This window comes from Ixodes scapularis, unplaced genomic scaffold (assembly GCF_016920785.2).
Source record: "Ixodes scapularis isolate PalLabHiFi unplaced genomic scaffold, ASM1692078v2 PGA_scaffold10__122_contigs__length_95168666, whole genome shotgun sequence".
In the NCBI taxonomy this organism is placed as follows: Eukaryota; Metazoa; Arthropoda; class Arachnida; order Ixodida; family Ixodidae; genus Ixodes; species Ixodes scapularis.
In genome coordinates, this window is record NW_024609836.1 from 60,161,696 (window position 1) to 60,174,833 (window position 13,138).

General features: G+C 45.7%; 1 protein-coding gene across 2 annotated transcripts; it reads left to right on the forward strand.

Annotated features, from left to right (window-relative positions):
• Positions 1-123: 123 nt before the first annotated feature.
• Positions 124-13,138, forward strand: LOC8033294 (MAP3K12-binding inhibitory protein 1). 2 transcript variants are annotated; one of them, XM_029988743.3, is made up of 9 exons: positions 124-355; positions 414-545; positions 631-705; positions 797-905; positions 4,028-4,093; positions 4,157-4,321; positions 4,912-5,012; positions 7,680-7,742; positions 12,938-13,138. In XM_029988743.3, exons 1-9 carry the CDS (start codon positions 311-313, stop codon positions 13,043-13,045), a joined length of 864 nt encoding a protein of 287 aa, XP_029844603.2. In that variant the 5' UTR covers positions 124-310; the 3' UTR covers positions 13,046-13,138. The 2 variants fall into 2 exon arrangements, with proteins under 2 accessions (XP_029844603.2, XP_029844611.2); XM_029988751.4 differs by lacking the exon at positions 4,028-4,093 and having other exon boundaries at positions 133-355.

Genomic DNA, 13,138 nt, shown 5'->3' on the forward strand with positions numbered 1-13,138 from the left:
AGTTCCCAGAGTGCACTGCGTGGTATTTCGCCGCGATGGGGCGCGTCGGTTTTGGAAGAAGTCCATTAAACTGGAGTTACTCTAGCCTACCTGCCAAGGTCATTTGTGACGTCATCCAGTTGGCAGAGCACAATCGCTGTTCAAACCGATTGAACGCACTGCGGCTTGTTTACAATACAAAACGACCACGGGACCACGACTCTGAAGACGTTTCGTGGGTTTCATGGTTGGTTTCGTGCACAGTGGTCTCGCGTGGTTACAGTTACGGCGCTTCAACTTCAGATTAACGCCGTGACAGCTCCGCCTTGCGATGGTCGAAACGTGTCTCGAGCAATGCAGTAAATTATTGAGCAGCGTAAGTCATCCTCGTTGCAGTGGGTTTTCAAACGTTCATTTTGGTACCTTGGTTTTAGCTTCGAGATGCCGGCGTGTTACAGTCCTTCAAGCTCGAATACGACGTTGCGGAACACGTAGTAGGTCCGCCGAAGGCCGCCTCTGTCCAGACGGCCATACACGATTTCATCAAGTGTTTAGAAGACTACAAGGTGAAGTGACCACGCATCATTGTTAAGCTGTGCTTGTGAACTCCGACACACTCGTTTGATATTGCTTTTGTTGCCTCTCACCTAGAACAAGCTGTCAAATGTCGAAGTGCGTGCCGCTGTTGACCCCAAGATCGTGCAGATCCAAGTAAATCGAAAAGTGGTAAGTCCACTCTTGCTCAGCGCCTTTCACGTGTGACCGGTGCAAGTGCGATTCGTTTTGTTCGACACTCAACATCAACTTCCCACTCCAGATCGACGATAGGATCGATGCTTTCATAACGAGAAAAAGGAAAGAGGTTGACGACTGGAATGTACAGGAATTCTGCAGTTCCAAGGCTTCCGAAATCGACAACGAGACAGGTAAGAGATGCAACCACGGGCAGACGTGTGCCAAACTTCATCTGAGCACACCAAAGCTACAATGAGTCAATTAAGCCAAAGATATAATTTGACTTAGCATGAAAAATAAGGTTTGCATTGTGCCATTGCATATGATGTCTCGCGTCTTTCTGAACATATGGCAAAAACTCATTTCTTGTTTGGAAAAAAAAAAATTACAGGAGGATGCAAGCTTTTCCTTAAGGAGTGGAACGCGATAGCAAAACATATAAACTCCCGCTCGTCCCCAAGCATAGCCTCCTTTATACTAAAATGTCTGATCATCTGCACGGCACGCCAGCCTTTGGCGACGTCGGGGCTAGTTTCAAGGCGCCCCGTAGCGGCGCCCCGCTACGGGGTGCCACCAGCCGTAAATGGAGCAGACTACGCCACGGCCATAGCAGTAGTGCGTGACGCCACACACCAGGTTCAGGGAGAGAGATCCACAATGCGTATCTGCCATATTCATGCAAATGTGCAAAAACAGTATCAAATGCTCAACTAGCTCTGTAATGTGACGATCTCGGATACGATTTTAACTGTTTCGTCTCGTCTCTGCCTTTCGGTCCTGGAACAGAAACATGTCCCGGTAGAGATTACTTGCAAGCACACTGTATCGACCTGATAATAAAATACCAAATAAAACTTAAAAGAGCAGCTAATCTGAAGGCCCGTTCACTCGCTTGCGCTTGATTACGAACGACTTGGACAAGACCGGTTTTTAAGCGTTTTGTGACGGCTTACGACCGGCGGCTGCATTGCTGTGCATCTGGTTGTAATCCATCTTAAGAGGCTTAAAAAACTGGTCTCGTCTCAGCCGGAATCAAACACAAGCGTGTAAACGGGCCTTAAGCCTCTTGGCGAAATGTCGGCTGCCGTTCCGAGGTTTGCATAAAGCACCCTTCTCAAATACTTGCATCTAGCCTCACTGTAGAATAAAAAAAGAGTGTAGAGTATGAGAAGAGGAAAACAAGACAAGTGCTTGCCCTGTGTTCCTCTTGTCCTCGTCTTTTGCGGCATTTTTATTCTACAGGGTGATTTAAGGAGACGCCAGGCTCTTTAAATCGACCGCAAAATTCGGTTTCTTAACCTATCGTGCTACTATTTTGTGCAGCGTTGCCTACAGATGGTGCATTTTTTTTTGTAAAATTTGCAAGAGCAAACTTACCTGAGGAAAAAGTAAAGAAAGAAAAAGGCTTAGCTCCTTTGGAAACGCAGCGACGCCACCGGTCTTCAAACAACATGGCACTGTTTCGCACGGGAGACAAGAGATGGCGCAAGCGGTCGCGACGCCAACTGCCGCCAACGAACGAGCATACGACGCCGAGAGCTGGCGTCTTCAGCAGACAAGAATCTGCAGTTCCTTGTTGTTACCGCGCCCGTTTTTGTTTCTGTGACTGTCGCCGCCTGCGGAACGCGCGCCGCTTTTGAGTTGAAAAGATTGCCTGCTACGGACGCCGGCTCTCAGCGCCATATGCTCGTTCGTTGGCGGCGTTCGTTGCACCATCTCTTGTCTCCCGTGCGGAACGGCACCGTGTTGTTTGAAGACCGGTGGCGTCACTGCGTTTCCATAGGAGTTAAGCCTTTTTTTTTTTTCTTTACTTTTTCCTCTAATAAATTTTTTTTTGCAAATTTTACAAAAAAAAAATGCACCATTTGTGGACAACGCTGCACAAAGTCGTAGCACGATAGGTTAAAGCACCGTTCACACTCTTGCGACCGACTTCGACCGAGAGAGACCAGACCGGTTTTTAAGCCTTTTGTGACTTCTTAGGACCGAATGCGCGGCAGCGGAGCTGGTCCTAAGAGATCGCAAGAGGCTTAAAAACCGGTCTGGTCTCTCTGTCGTACTCGGTTGCAAGAGTGTGAATGGGCCCTAAGAAACCGAATTTTGCGGTCGATTTAAAGAGCCTGGCGTCTCCTTGAATCGCCCTGTATAGTGTTCAACAACCGGTCCATAGGATGATTTGGATGCTTTTTCATTCATTCTCTGCTAACAGATTACTCAGAAGAACTGTTTGTTCATGCCATATTTTACTTTCAGAAAAAATGCAAATGCAGGCTCTGAGTCTATTTACATTTTGAGGTCCTTTCGTGACTGAGGCTTTTACGAGAATACTTCGGCCAGGTCTTTCTTGTCTGTCACAGACGAAGCCTAGTTTGTAAACAGAGGTCTGAAAAACTTTGTTCAGACAAGCTCCGGGAGCTGTAAATGATGCTCGGTGTCGAGTTCACAGTTCAACACCCCACAGTCCACAAGAACAGGAACGGCGTTCTTGACAGCTTCATGTAACGGTCTTGTCAGCAGTCTTCCCTTGTTGAGGATAGCCTCAACCCTCAATGTGTGATGCTGTCGAGAAGACAGCTTAATGCTGGTCTTGCCACGCCTTGGTCCGTTATAAAGCTAGTCAAGCCGTCAAGCCATGCTTCCATGCCAGGCCAGCCACCCCGGGCTGGTGGTGCTGCCTTGCAGAGACACATGGCCAAAGAGCAAGAGAGGAGGAAAGAGCGGACATTGGTTTTGTTGCCTTTAGCCATGCATTCCAGTATAAAGGAGGCGATGTCCCAAGCCGTGGAAGCGTGCCTTGCGTGGCTTAGTCATTAGCGTGTCTGGCTCGTAACCGAAGGGTTGTAGGTTTGAATCCCGCCTAAGATTCTTTAAATATTTCTTTAAGGCCAATGAATTACTTTATAAAGTGAAATCATTTGAGACAGGCGGCGACCTTTAATTCGCATTACATGTCGTGTTTTTTTAATCACTCTCATTCCACGTGCGACGTCGCGTTTCATGCGAGCGTCGTGGGTTGTTTGAAATTCCTGCGCGAGGTCATGTGGCTGTGGCATCACGACCCTGTCGACCAATCCTGTATTTTAGCACACGCCACCGATGCCGGCTTTTCTGCGACACAAATCCCTTAACTCTATCGTGTAAAAAAAAAAAAAAAAAATTAGTTTTTTTTTTTTATTGGAGTAGGAAGTAGATGGAGATCCGTGGATAGTTTTTTGAGTGTGGCATAGGTTGCACTCAAATGTCAGCAGTGTCTGACAAAATAAATATTAAAATGTATAGAACAACCTCAACGTTGCACCTTGCCATGTTCCAGAGTATGGTTGTGCTAGGGTTGACGCAGTCTTTGTTCCAAGGTCTGGAGGCTGTAGTCACGTCAAAGGTATGCAACACAATTTGAGCCATTTTATTCGTCAAAGCGCAAATTATTTCATACTTTTTCCAGTTTCAAGGGTTGTGAACCAGTGGGGGCCCATGACAAAGCTCATGAGGCCGGCCCACAACCCCCACGGGCCGACGGGGTCCAAGGAGGAAGAACCCGCCGCCAGAATACCCGAGGGCATCGAGGAGCGACTGCGAAACATGGAATCTCACCTGAAACTCAAATCTGGTACGAGTCGGCATCACCGACCGTCAATTTGGGAGGCTCGCAATTGCAAACGGACGAGCGCACAATTTTAAAATGCCGCCGGTCTTGATCGGAGGCGCTTCTCGGCCGCGGCGAGCGACACGGGCACGTGCGATCATTGATCGCACACTCGATTTAAGGTTGCACAGAGTAGAGAGCGGTGAAATCGAGAGAACTGGTATCGCGTCGCCGCACACTTGGGTCCTTAGACGTGGTGCCTCCAAACCTAATGCCACATGTCGCAGCAGTAACACGTCTGAACTAGCCCATAGCCAGTCAGCCTAAGAAGCGCGGGGGATGGCTTATTGACTGCACGCTTCCCAACTCGCCCTTGGGTGTTCTTATTGGCTAACGCTGCATTCATGCGGAGCGACACCAAGAATGTTTGGGACTTTCCAAGCCCTGAACTTCTTAAGCCATCAATGTCTATAGATTGTCAAAAAAAAAAAAAGAGGTGTGGCACGAACAGAGCTAAGCTTGTCTCCTTAGATATAATGTCCAGACACGCTGGATATATGTTGTCTAAAAATTTAAGTTTTAATCCTTGCATTCAATGCCTTTCCCGATTTCAGGCTGCTCGGTTCCCCAGGACGTGTACGTGAGAATAAAACAACTGGAGGACAGGATCCTTTACCTGGAAGGCATTTCACCAGACTACTTCATGAGCAGCAGTGTGAGTTTCCCTCTGTAAAGCACACACGTGAGCTTGTTTGGCCACATTTAGATCATGTCAGGAATGCATCCGCTGAACTCTGTAGTGAAGTTCACCTCCAGATGCCTTTGGCACCTGTCAGATTAGAGCTGCCATTGCTGACCTTCCCTCGCACTACTGAAGCGGGTAATGACAAACTTAAGCAAATGCTTGTTTTTGAGACTAGGGTGCTGTGGGTGCTGTGGGCAGTAAGCCGTCCTGTTGCCATAGCGATAAAGTGAAGCGAATGGAATTATAGAAAACGAGTGAACTAAAAGCATCTATAATGAATAGTGCACTTATACAAAGCGAATCTGTTCTGCAGATCGAAATCTGTTTGACCATTCTATATTCGCAATTTTTCCTTGACCACTCTAAATTCACCATCATTCCACATAACAGATTTCATAACATGTATCTTTGGGAGCTTTCCCGACGCATTCTAAAAATGGATGGAGGTATAAATGCTTGCAAGTACCTAGTCTCTGTGTGCCGCCATTATACCGCTGGTGCAGGCTTAATCACTCCTTTGAGCCTTGCCATGGGCTATGTTTTTGAAGAGCCCCGGCTATGCTTTAAAGGGAAGATGGGGCACTTCTACATTTGAGAAAAAATGCTTGAATTGAGTTCATTTGGCCTTTAGAATAACAGATATCACAATTATATTTCAATGCAACGCGCCGGAGAGCCATAAGAGCAATTTGAAAATAGGGCTGAAGCCCCGCCTCCCTAGCCTTGGCAAGCCAAAAGATCCGTCGATGACGTCACGTACAGCGACTATCTTTCGCGTTTTTCTCGCGTTTAAAAATACTTGCGCGGCAAATGTTTTTGGTATTCGGGTTCATGGAGTAAAAATGCACTAGAATTCACTTCTAACTCATATTTTTCAAGAAGCTCCATAGCTTCCCTTTAAGCATATACACAGTTTCTTTTTATAGGCCAACTTTAAAATATAAAACACTTGAAATAAACAAATGATTCCTCTGGGGCAGACTTGTACGTAACGCGTTACAAGTAATTGATTACTTGTAATCAATTACAGTTAAGTGTAATTTTGTAACGCTTCAATTACATTTGTCAAGCTGTAACGCTCGGAGTAATTCAATTACTTTTTTCCTGTAATCAATTACAAAATCAATTACACAATTACGAATTACATTTTTCATCCCACAATTCTTTTTTCTCACAAAAATCAGCATAGTCACTCAGCCATGGAGGAAAAATGATTGACATTTTTTTAACATCTAAAAAAAAATAAAACTAGGATTAGTCGGCAAATCCTTTTTTCTTTTACGCCACGCTCTTCTACAAGCGCGCCACCAGCCTTGGCTGGGGAGTTCCGGATCTCGTTGCAGATTGCCGATAAAGTCGACGGGAAGCGGGAACTCGCTATTGACTTTTTAGTGGGCTTTGTTCCTTAGGTCGACGCGTCAGCTACACGACAAGGTCCGGGTCTGAAAACAAAAAAGGGAACAATAACCAAACAAAATTGTGTACGCAATATTTTACTGTGTATTTGTGTATTTCTGTCATCGCAATAAGAAGTAACGTGAAAGTAACTTGAAAAGTAATCAATTACTTTGCAGTAATTGTTCAATTACTTCTGGGAGGCAGTAATCAGTAACGGTAATCGGTTACTTTTTTGACTGTAGTAATTGTAATTGTAATCAGTTACTTTTTTTCAGTAACGTGTACAAGTCTGCTCTGGGGTAACAGTCAGGTTTGGGTTGTAGCTCGTTGTCGAAATATGCCATGGTAGGTTGTTAGATTTCAGAAAACTAAATCCTGGTTTGTGCTATTCTCGAGGTATTGAAACTCCTACGCAAAAGAGCAAAGAAACGCCCTATCTTAAATGGATGTCGGACTACGCAGCGAGAGTGGGCAGCAAGCAAGTGAGCCGATCGGGCAGTGGCATGATGTATGTGGATCGTGAGCTCGTAGAAACGGTGCATCTTTGAGGCTATTGTGTAGCACATCAACGATTGTGTTGCATTCGTGCCCCTGCGTCTGCCCCAGTCGGTATAAGATTGTTTTGAAGAAATGCTTCTTTTTATTTCGAGTCTTCCTTTTACACGAGCCCCTATGTTGATGTACAATGCAATCAAGTGCTAGCGTGACGGGCTCGATGAAATGCACTTCGGCTGCTCTTGTGCACGCTACGTGTTCCCCGAGGCTCCAAACCAGAACACATACTAACCGTCAAGATTGCAGTGGAACGTTCCAAGAAAGCAACGAATGGTAAAAACGAGAAATTAAGCTAGGGAGGCTGCGAGGGAGCTGCGGGCACCGCCAGCTCGGTCGCGCACGCGACAATTTTGGGTTTGTATTTTGCCACCTACAATATAGGCCATTTCAGAATAGAGCCATTTTGAATACTCAAAATGGCTAGTGCCATTTTGAGTGTTTTGTGCGTGTGGCGCGTGCCCTGCTGGCTTCCTGAAGCGACGAAGAGGCACGTGCCGAGCCGAGGAGACTGCACGCTGGGCTGTGGATTTGTGAAGATTGGAATGGCATATAGAATGTAGGGAGGGTGACAGAAGTGAACTGTAACATAAGGACGATAAGCTGAAAACACCGTTTCCGCTGTGAAACTTGTAAAATTAAGTGGACCAATTCTTTTTTTCTTTCTCTTTTTCGTTGTCATTAAAGACTCAAGGGGCCGGTGCCGCAGAGCCAAGACGTGCATCGGGAGATACCTCGAGGCACTATGACGTGAGTGATGTTTTTAAGAACACATTTTGTCTTGGGTTGGTTGTGGTTACGCAGCTCTTAGGATTAAGCAGAATATAAGAAAAAATAAAGCTGACGAAAAAAAGTAAGGCAGTCCTAGGAAATAATAATTATGTTCTGGAAAAATGAGGGATTTGCATTATTGGCCGTAGTGGGCTTTGCATTCTGGCAAATTTGACCCAATGTGAGAGAAAAGACGAACTGTAGACACCTTACAGTATGAATCAGTTGTGAAAGGAGGAACAAAAAGTGAAAGCCGTTTACAACTCCCTGTAACACTGAATTAGAGCGCAGCTCTTGAGGAGGAGGAGGGAAGGGTACTGGGGGGTGAAGTGACCTGGGGGGGGTCACGTGACATTGGGGAGTCATGTGACCATGCCGATGATGTCATCAGTGACGTCACTGATGACGTCATCAGTGACGATGACGATGCGGACTCCGATGACGTCATCAGCGATGATGACGATGCGGATGTCGGTGACGTCATCAGTGACGTCACTGATGACGTCCTCTGTGATGATGACGATGACGATGCGGATGCCCCCCCGAAGTCACGTGACACCCCCAGGTCACGTGACCTCCCCGATGACGTCACCGGCATCCGCATCGTCATCGTCACTGATGACGTCATCAGTGACGTCACTGATGACCTCACCGGCATCCGCATCGTCATCATCACTGATGACGTCGTCAGTGACGTCACTGATGACGTCATCAGTGATGACGATGACGATGCGGATGCCGGTGACGTCACTGATGACGTCATCAGTGATAATGACGATGCGGATGCCGGTGACGTCATCGGGGAGGTCACGTAACCTCGGCGGGGGTCACGTGACCCTGGGGGTGGTCACGTGACCTGGGGGTGTCACGTGACTTCGGGGGTGGTCACGTGACTTTGGGTGTCACGTGACCTTGGGGTGACCTTGGGGGCCACGTGACCTTGGGATGACCTTGGCTACGCCGACGGCGACGCCGCTCAAGCCGGGAACGGGCCCCTAAGAGCTGCGCTCTAAAATATAATGGGCAGTCCCGCGTTCATCCACGGCCGCGACACGTCACGTCGTCGGCTCATTTGGCTTCGTTCCCACGAGCGTGCACCTCAAAGGTCTCTCTGCAACAAACGGCCAGACGTGTCGTTGTCACCGCCGGCGCATCTTTCAGCGTCTTTCACAAGCGCGACGTCGGGACACCTGCGTCTGCCGCTTTGTGCCATACTCTCGCCGAGTTTCAGCGCGTTTGCCGCTTCGGGCTGCTCGGAGATCCACTGACAACGATGTAATGCGGAGGCCCCCTTCTGGGTGGGATTGGGTGGATGGATGTGGCAGCTCGCGCCACCTAGCCAAAGTTTTTAAGTGCAAAAACTAACTGCGATTAAATTTGAAATGAATTAAGAATAACCAGGAATTTTCCATCGCGATGTCCCAGCAACTGTGGCCATCTAGGAGGCACTGCTCGAAACTTGTACTCACGTTCGTTCCACGAAAACCGAAAAATAAAGCGGATTGCCAATCCTGCGGTGTAGCTCTGTGGCGACGCGCCTGCTTCACGCGCGACGGACCCAGGTTCAATTCCAAAGCGCGTCCGGCGACCTTTTTTTCGAGCAGTTGGCGACTGATGCTGTACGTTCTACTGCGCCAACCACAACATCAGCTATTACAACCAACTATTGCTGTAAAAGAAATTTGATTTAAATATAACTATTAATGTAAAAGTGATTAGACAAAAAAGAATAATTTGAAATTGTTTCTTATTTTAAAGATAGACAGGCACCTTGTCCTGGTGGGAAAAGAATGCCTGGAAGCACATTCTCTGAGAAGCATGAAAAAATGCTCCACATTATTGTGGAGACAGGTTATAACAAAGTCAACGGGAATCTGAAGTCACTTCGCTATATCCGCTATTTCGTTATAACCGAGTTCGGTTATAACGAAGTGCAAAAGGAAATGGGAAATCGCTTCGCTGTAGCTGCTATTTCGTTATAACCGACTTCGTTATAACTGGTCTCGGCAGTAGTCTGTTTAAAGGAGCCGTGCAACAATTTTAACGTTGAAAGAATTGGCATCTTTTACTTTGGACATTGTTCATCTTCTCACAAAGGAAAGAAAACACACCTCCTTCCTTCAAGATGTCGCGATTCCGCCGCATAATCGCGAGGCAAAAATTAGAATATTCCCCGACCTGCAGCCGCGAGTGGCGGCCATGAGAAACACGTGGCATGACGTCAATGGGGGTCTTGTAGAAAGGTAGCAAGTTGTGCGAACACCTAAAAGGCAATTTTTCTATAAATCTTGTAATTCCAACATAAATATAAATGCGTCAAAAACCTGGTATAGTCGACAAAACATTTATTATACGGAGTTTTAGTGGCACCATCTATCCTAGGTCCTCAAAATCGTCAGCTCTATCTGCTGCCGCAAACAGCCGCCAGAAGCCAGAGGGGGAGGGGGACAGAGCCGGACGGGTATGGCCGGACCCGGTTGAGACTTTCCTCCTTTCACCATATTGTTCGCGTTGCGCCCGCCAACACGTGGTCACGCGGTCGCGAGCGGATGAGTTCTCGCTGCTCACTGATGGCTCTAGAGAGGGAGCTTCACCGGAACCCCGCATAACCCCCATTGACATTGCAACGCACGTGACTCTGAAGGAGTTGAGAGGTGACGAACACCTCAATCTTTGTCCATTTTTAAAATAAAAACTAGAACATGCAGGCAAAAGCGGTTTTTGTTCTTTACTTCAGAAATGCCGAGACACTAACTCCCAAATTATTTAAGCAAAGCACTGAAACTGTTGCACAGCTCCTTTAAGACTACCTCTGCGACCTGAAAGTCTGTACTATTTGTGACATCACACCACTGGGAAGCGTGCGGAAATTCAAATGTTGGTTTCAGCATCATCCTCATTTGCGGTTTTTTCAGTAGCCCTTTTGAATTTCAAGACAATAGGTGGCATACCGTGAAGACTAAAGTCCGGGTATTTAGAAAATGCAATTTGAGTAGCTCACAAAATGGCTGGAGTACCCATTTAAAGGGGAACACTGCTCTTGGGAGTTTTCCTGCTTATTATTTGGCCAAATGCTATGAAACAAAAGAAATTTGTTCAGGCTTTTGTGCTGATTTCAGATATCTTATTTCATTAATTAGTATAGTATTTTAGTTCTTAGAATAATTTTAATTTACCAATTTTGTTTCTAAAAACAACAGTGAAAACCACTGACCAAACAACAGTGTTGTTTGGTCAGAGGTTACGTTGGTTGAAAGTGGCATTCTTTGGGGTTCTCACCCTCTCCCCCCTTTTTGCTTTTGTATCGAAGTGCCTATATAACCAGGTTTGGAAAATAAAAATTTCAGCTGTGTTAGAGGCTTTTTAGTGTTGTGTCGTTTACCCGCAGTCTCGGGTTTTTTTTCAACCAAGTGAAAACCATTTTAAAAATTAAAGGATGTTTTCACGTAATACTAAAAATTACAAAGAAAACAATGTTGGAAGCACTTTTTAGACTGAACCATTATTAATGACTTTACAACACATTGAAGTTCAAGCTGTGTTAGAGACTTTTTAGTGTTGTGTCGTTTACCCGCAGTCTCAGGGTTTTTTCAACCAAGTGAAAACCATTTTAAAAATTGAAGGATGTTTTCACGTAATACTAAAAATTACAAAGAAAACAATGTTGGAAGCACTTTTTAGATTGAACCATTATTAATGACTTTACAACACATTGAAGTTCAATGCTCAACGAGTGGCTATGCCAAGCATTAAAACAATAGTTCACTTAAACATTTTCCTATACCTATATTGACTAATCTGCTTCCAACATTGTATGCTTTGCACATTTAACTACGTGTTGCTAAAAAAGTTACATTTCTGTTCGCCCTAGACGCCGAGATATCCCTCCTGAAAATTTGTGAGGAGTCAGAAATTTGTGTTTTGAGAAAGTGTTGTATTATGGCTCAAATACTGTGAACGACTTAATTTTCGCAAGTTTTGCGAATCGCCTACAATTTGCGAAAATTAGGTCCCACAAACAATTCCGGTAAAATGTAAACACATTGGAATCTAGTAAGTTGAGATCCCACCGCGTTGCGAAAATGAGAGCCCTTATATTATTCCAAAACTTCAGCTTTGACCTAAATTGTGAAATATTGAGCCCGCGAAAAATATGTAGTTTACAGTATTAATATTCAAAATAGGGAACTTGGCAGATAAAAAAAAATAGCTGTATATTTCAAAATTGCCATTTTCCCAACAAACGGTTTTTTAGGGTTTTTTTTGGCTCCTACGGCCCTTGTCTCTCCTTAATGTCTGCAATGCAATGCAAGCTCTACACGGAGCAAGTTTTCTCGACATTTGAATTGCAACTACTGCAACGTTTGTTCCACATGTTCACATGCGGCGACCACAGCACTAGAAATGCAGAATCCTCTCGCACAATTTAGACACAAACCTGCGTAGCCACCTTTAAGCAGCACTGTAAGTGTTGACTGAAGGAAATAGCCGAAGACAGTGATTAAACTGGAAACCAGAACATAGTCAGATACTCAGTTATCATTGACACCACTACCCGAGGTCACTCAAAAAAGTCGCATCATTGATGAACGAGTTTTTCTTGCTCCCCCGAGAGTTCCCGAGTTGCATTAACCGAGTCATTGATGCCATTGATTGATTGATTAATTGAACTCTTAGCGATCCCAGCAATTCACATTGCAGCCACCGACCACTCATCAGCAGCCCCAGAGCTGCAGAAAAAAGTGCTCCGTGTAAAGCGGGTCCAAGCAATTAAAGCTCCACTCGAGGGGCAGAAGAAGAGGCTAAAGATTGCCCTAGAGATCACCCTCTTAAGGTGACTCCTGGGGCTCCCAAGTTGAACATTCGGCGAGAAAGTTGGCAACATCGCTGACCGGCGTGGCACTGGCCAATCGCAGCGGTCAGCGATCTCGCCAATATTTTTGCCAAATGTCCAGCTTAGAGCCTCTGGAGGTTGTCTTCAAGAAAAGGCCAGTTCACATACACATTCCAGTGCTTATATAGCACTAAGTTGTTGCTGCATCGGCGCTACTGTCAGCACGGACTCGGTGCTCAGTTAGCACGGCACTGTGTGTGTGAACACCTCAAGACAAAAAAAAAAAAAAAAAAAAAGAATAAATTTCTTAAGCATTTTTTTTTTGTCCATTGGTTTGCAGGACTGGAGCATGTCTGAAATAGAGAACAGGATCAGCTTACTGCAGACTCGACTCAGGGAAAAAGTGCAAGACGCTTCTGAGCCGTCGACGTCATCAATGGCCCTCTAGCTCCGTCAAGGGCTACAGAAATGTACAGAAGCCATCATCATGCCATTACTTCAACTACTGAAAAGACAATGCAGTAAACTATGTACGGTGATC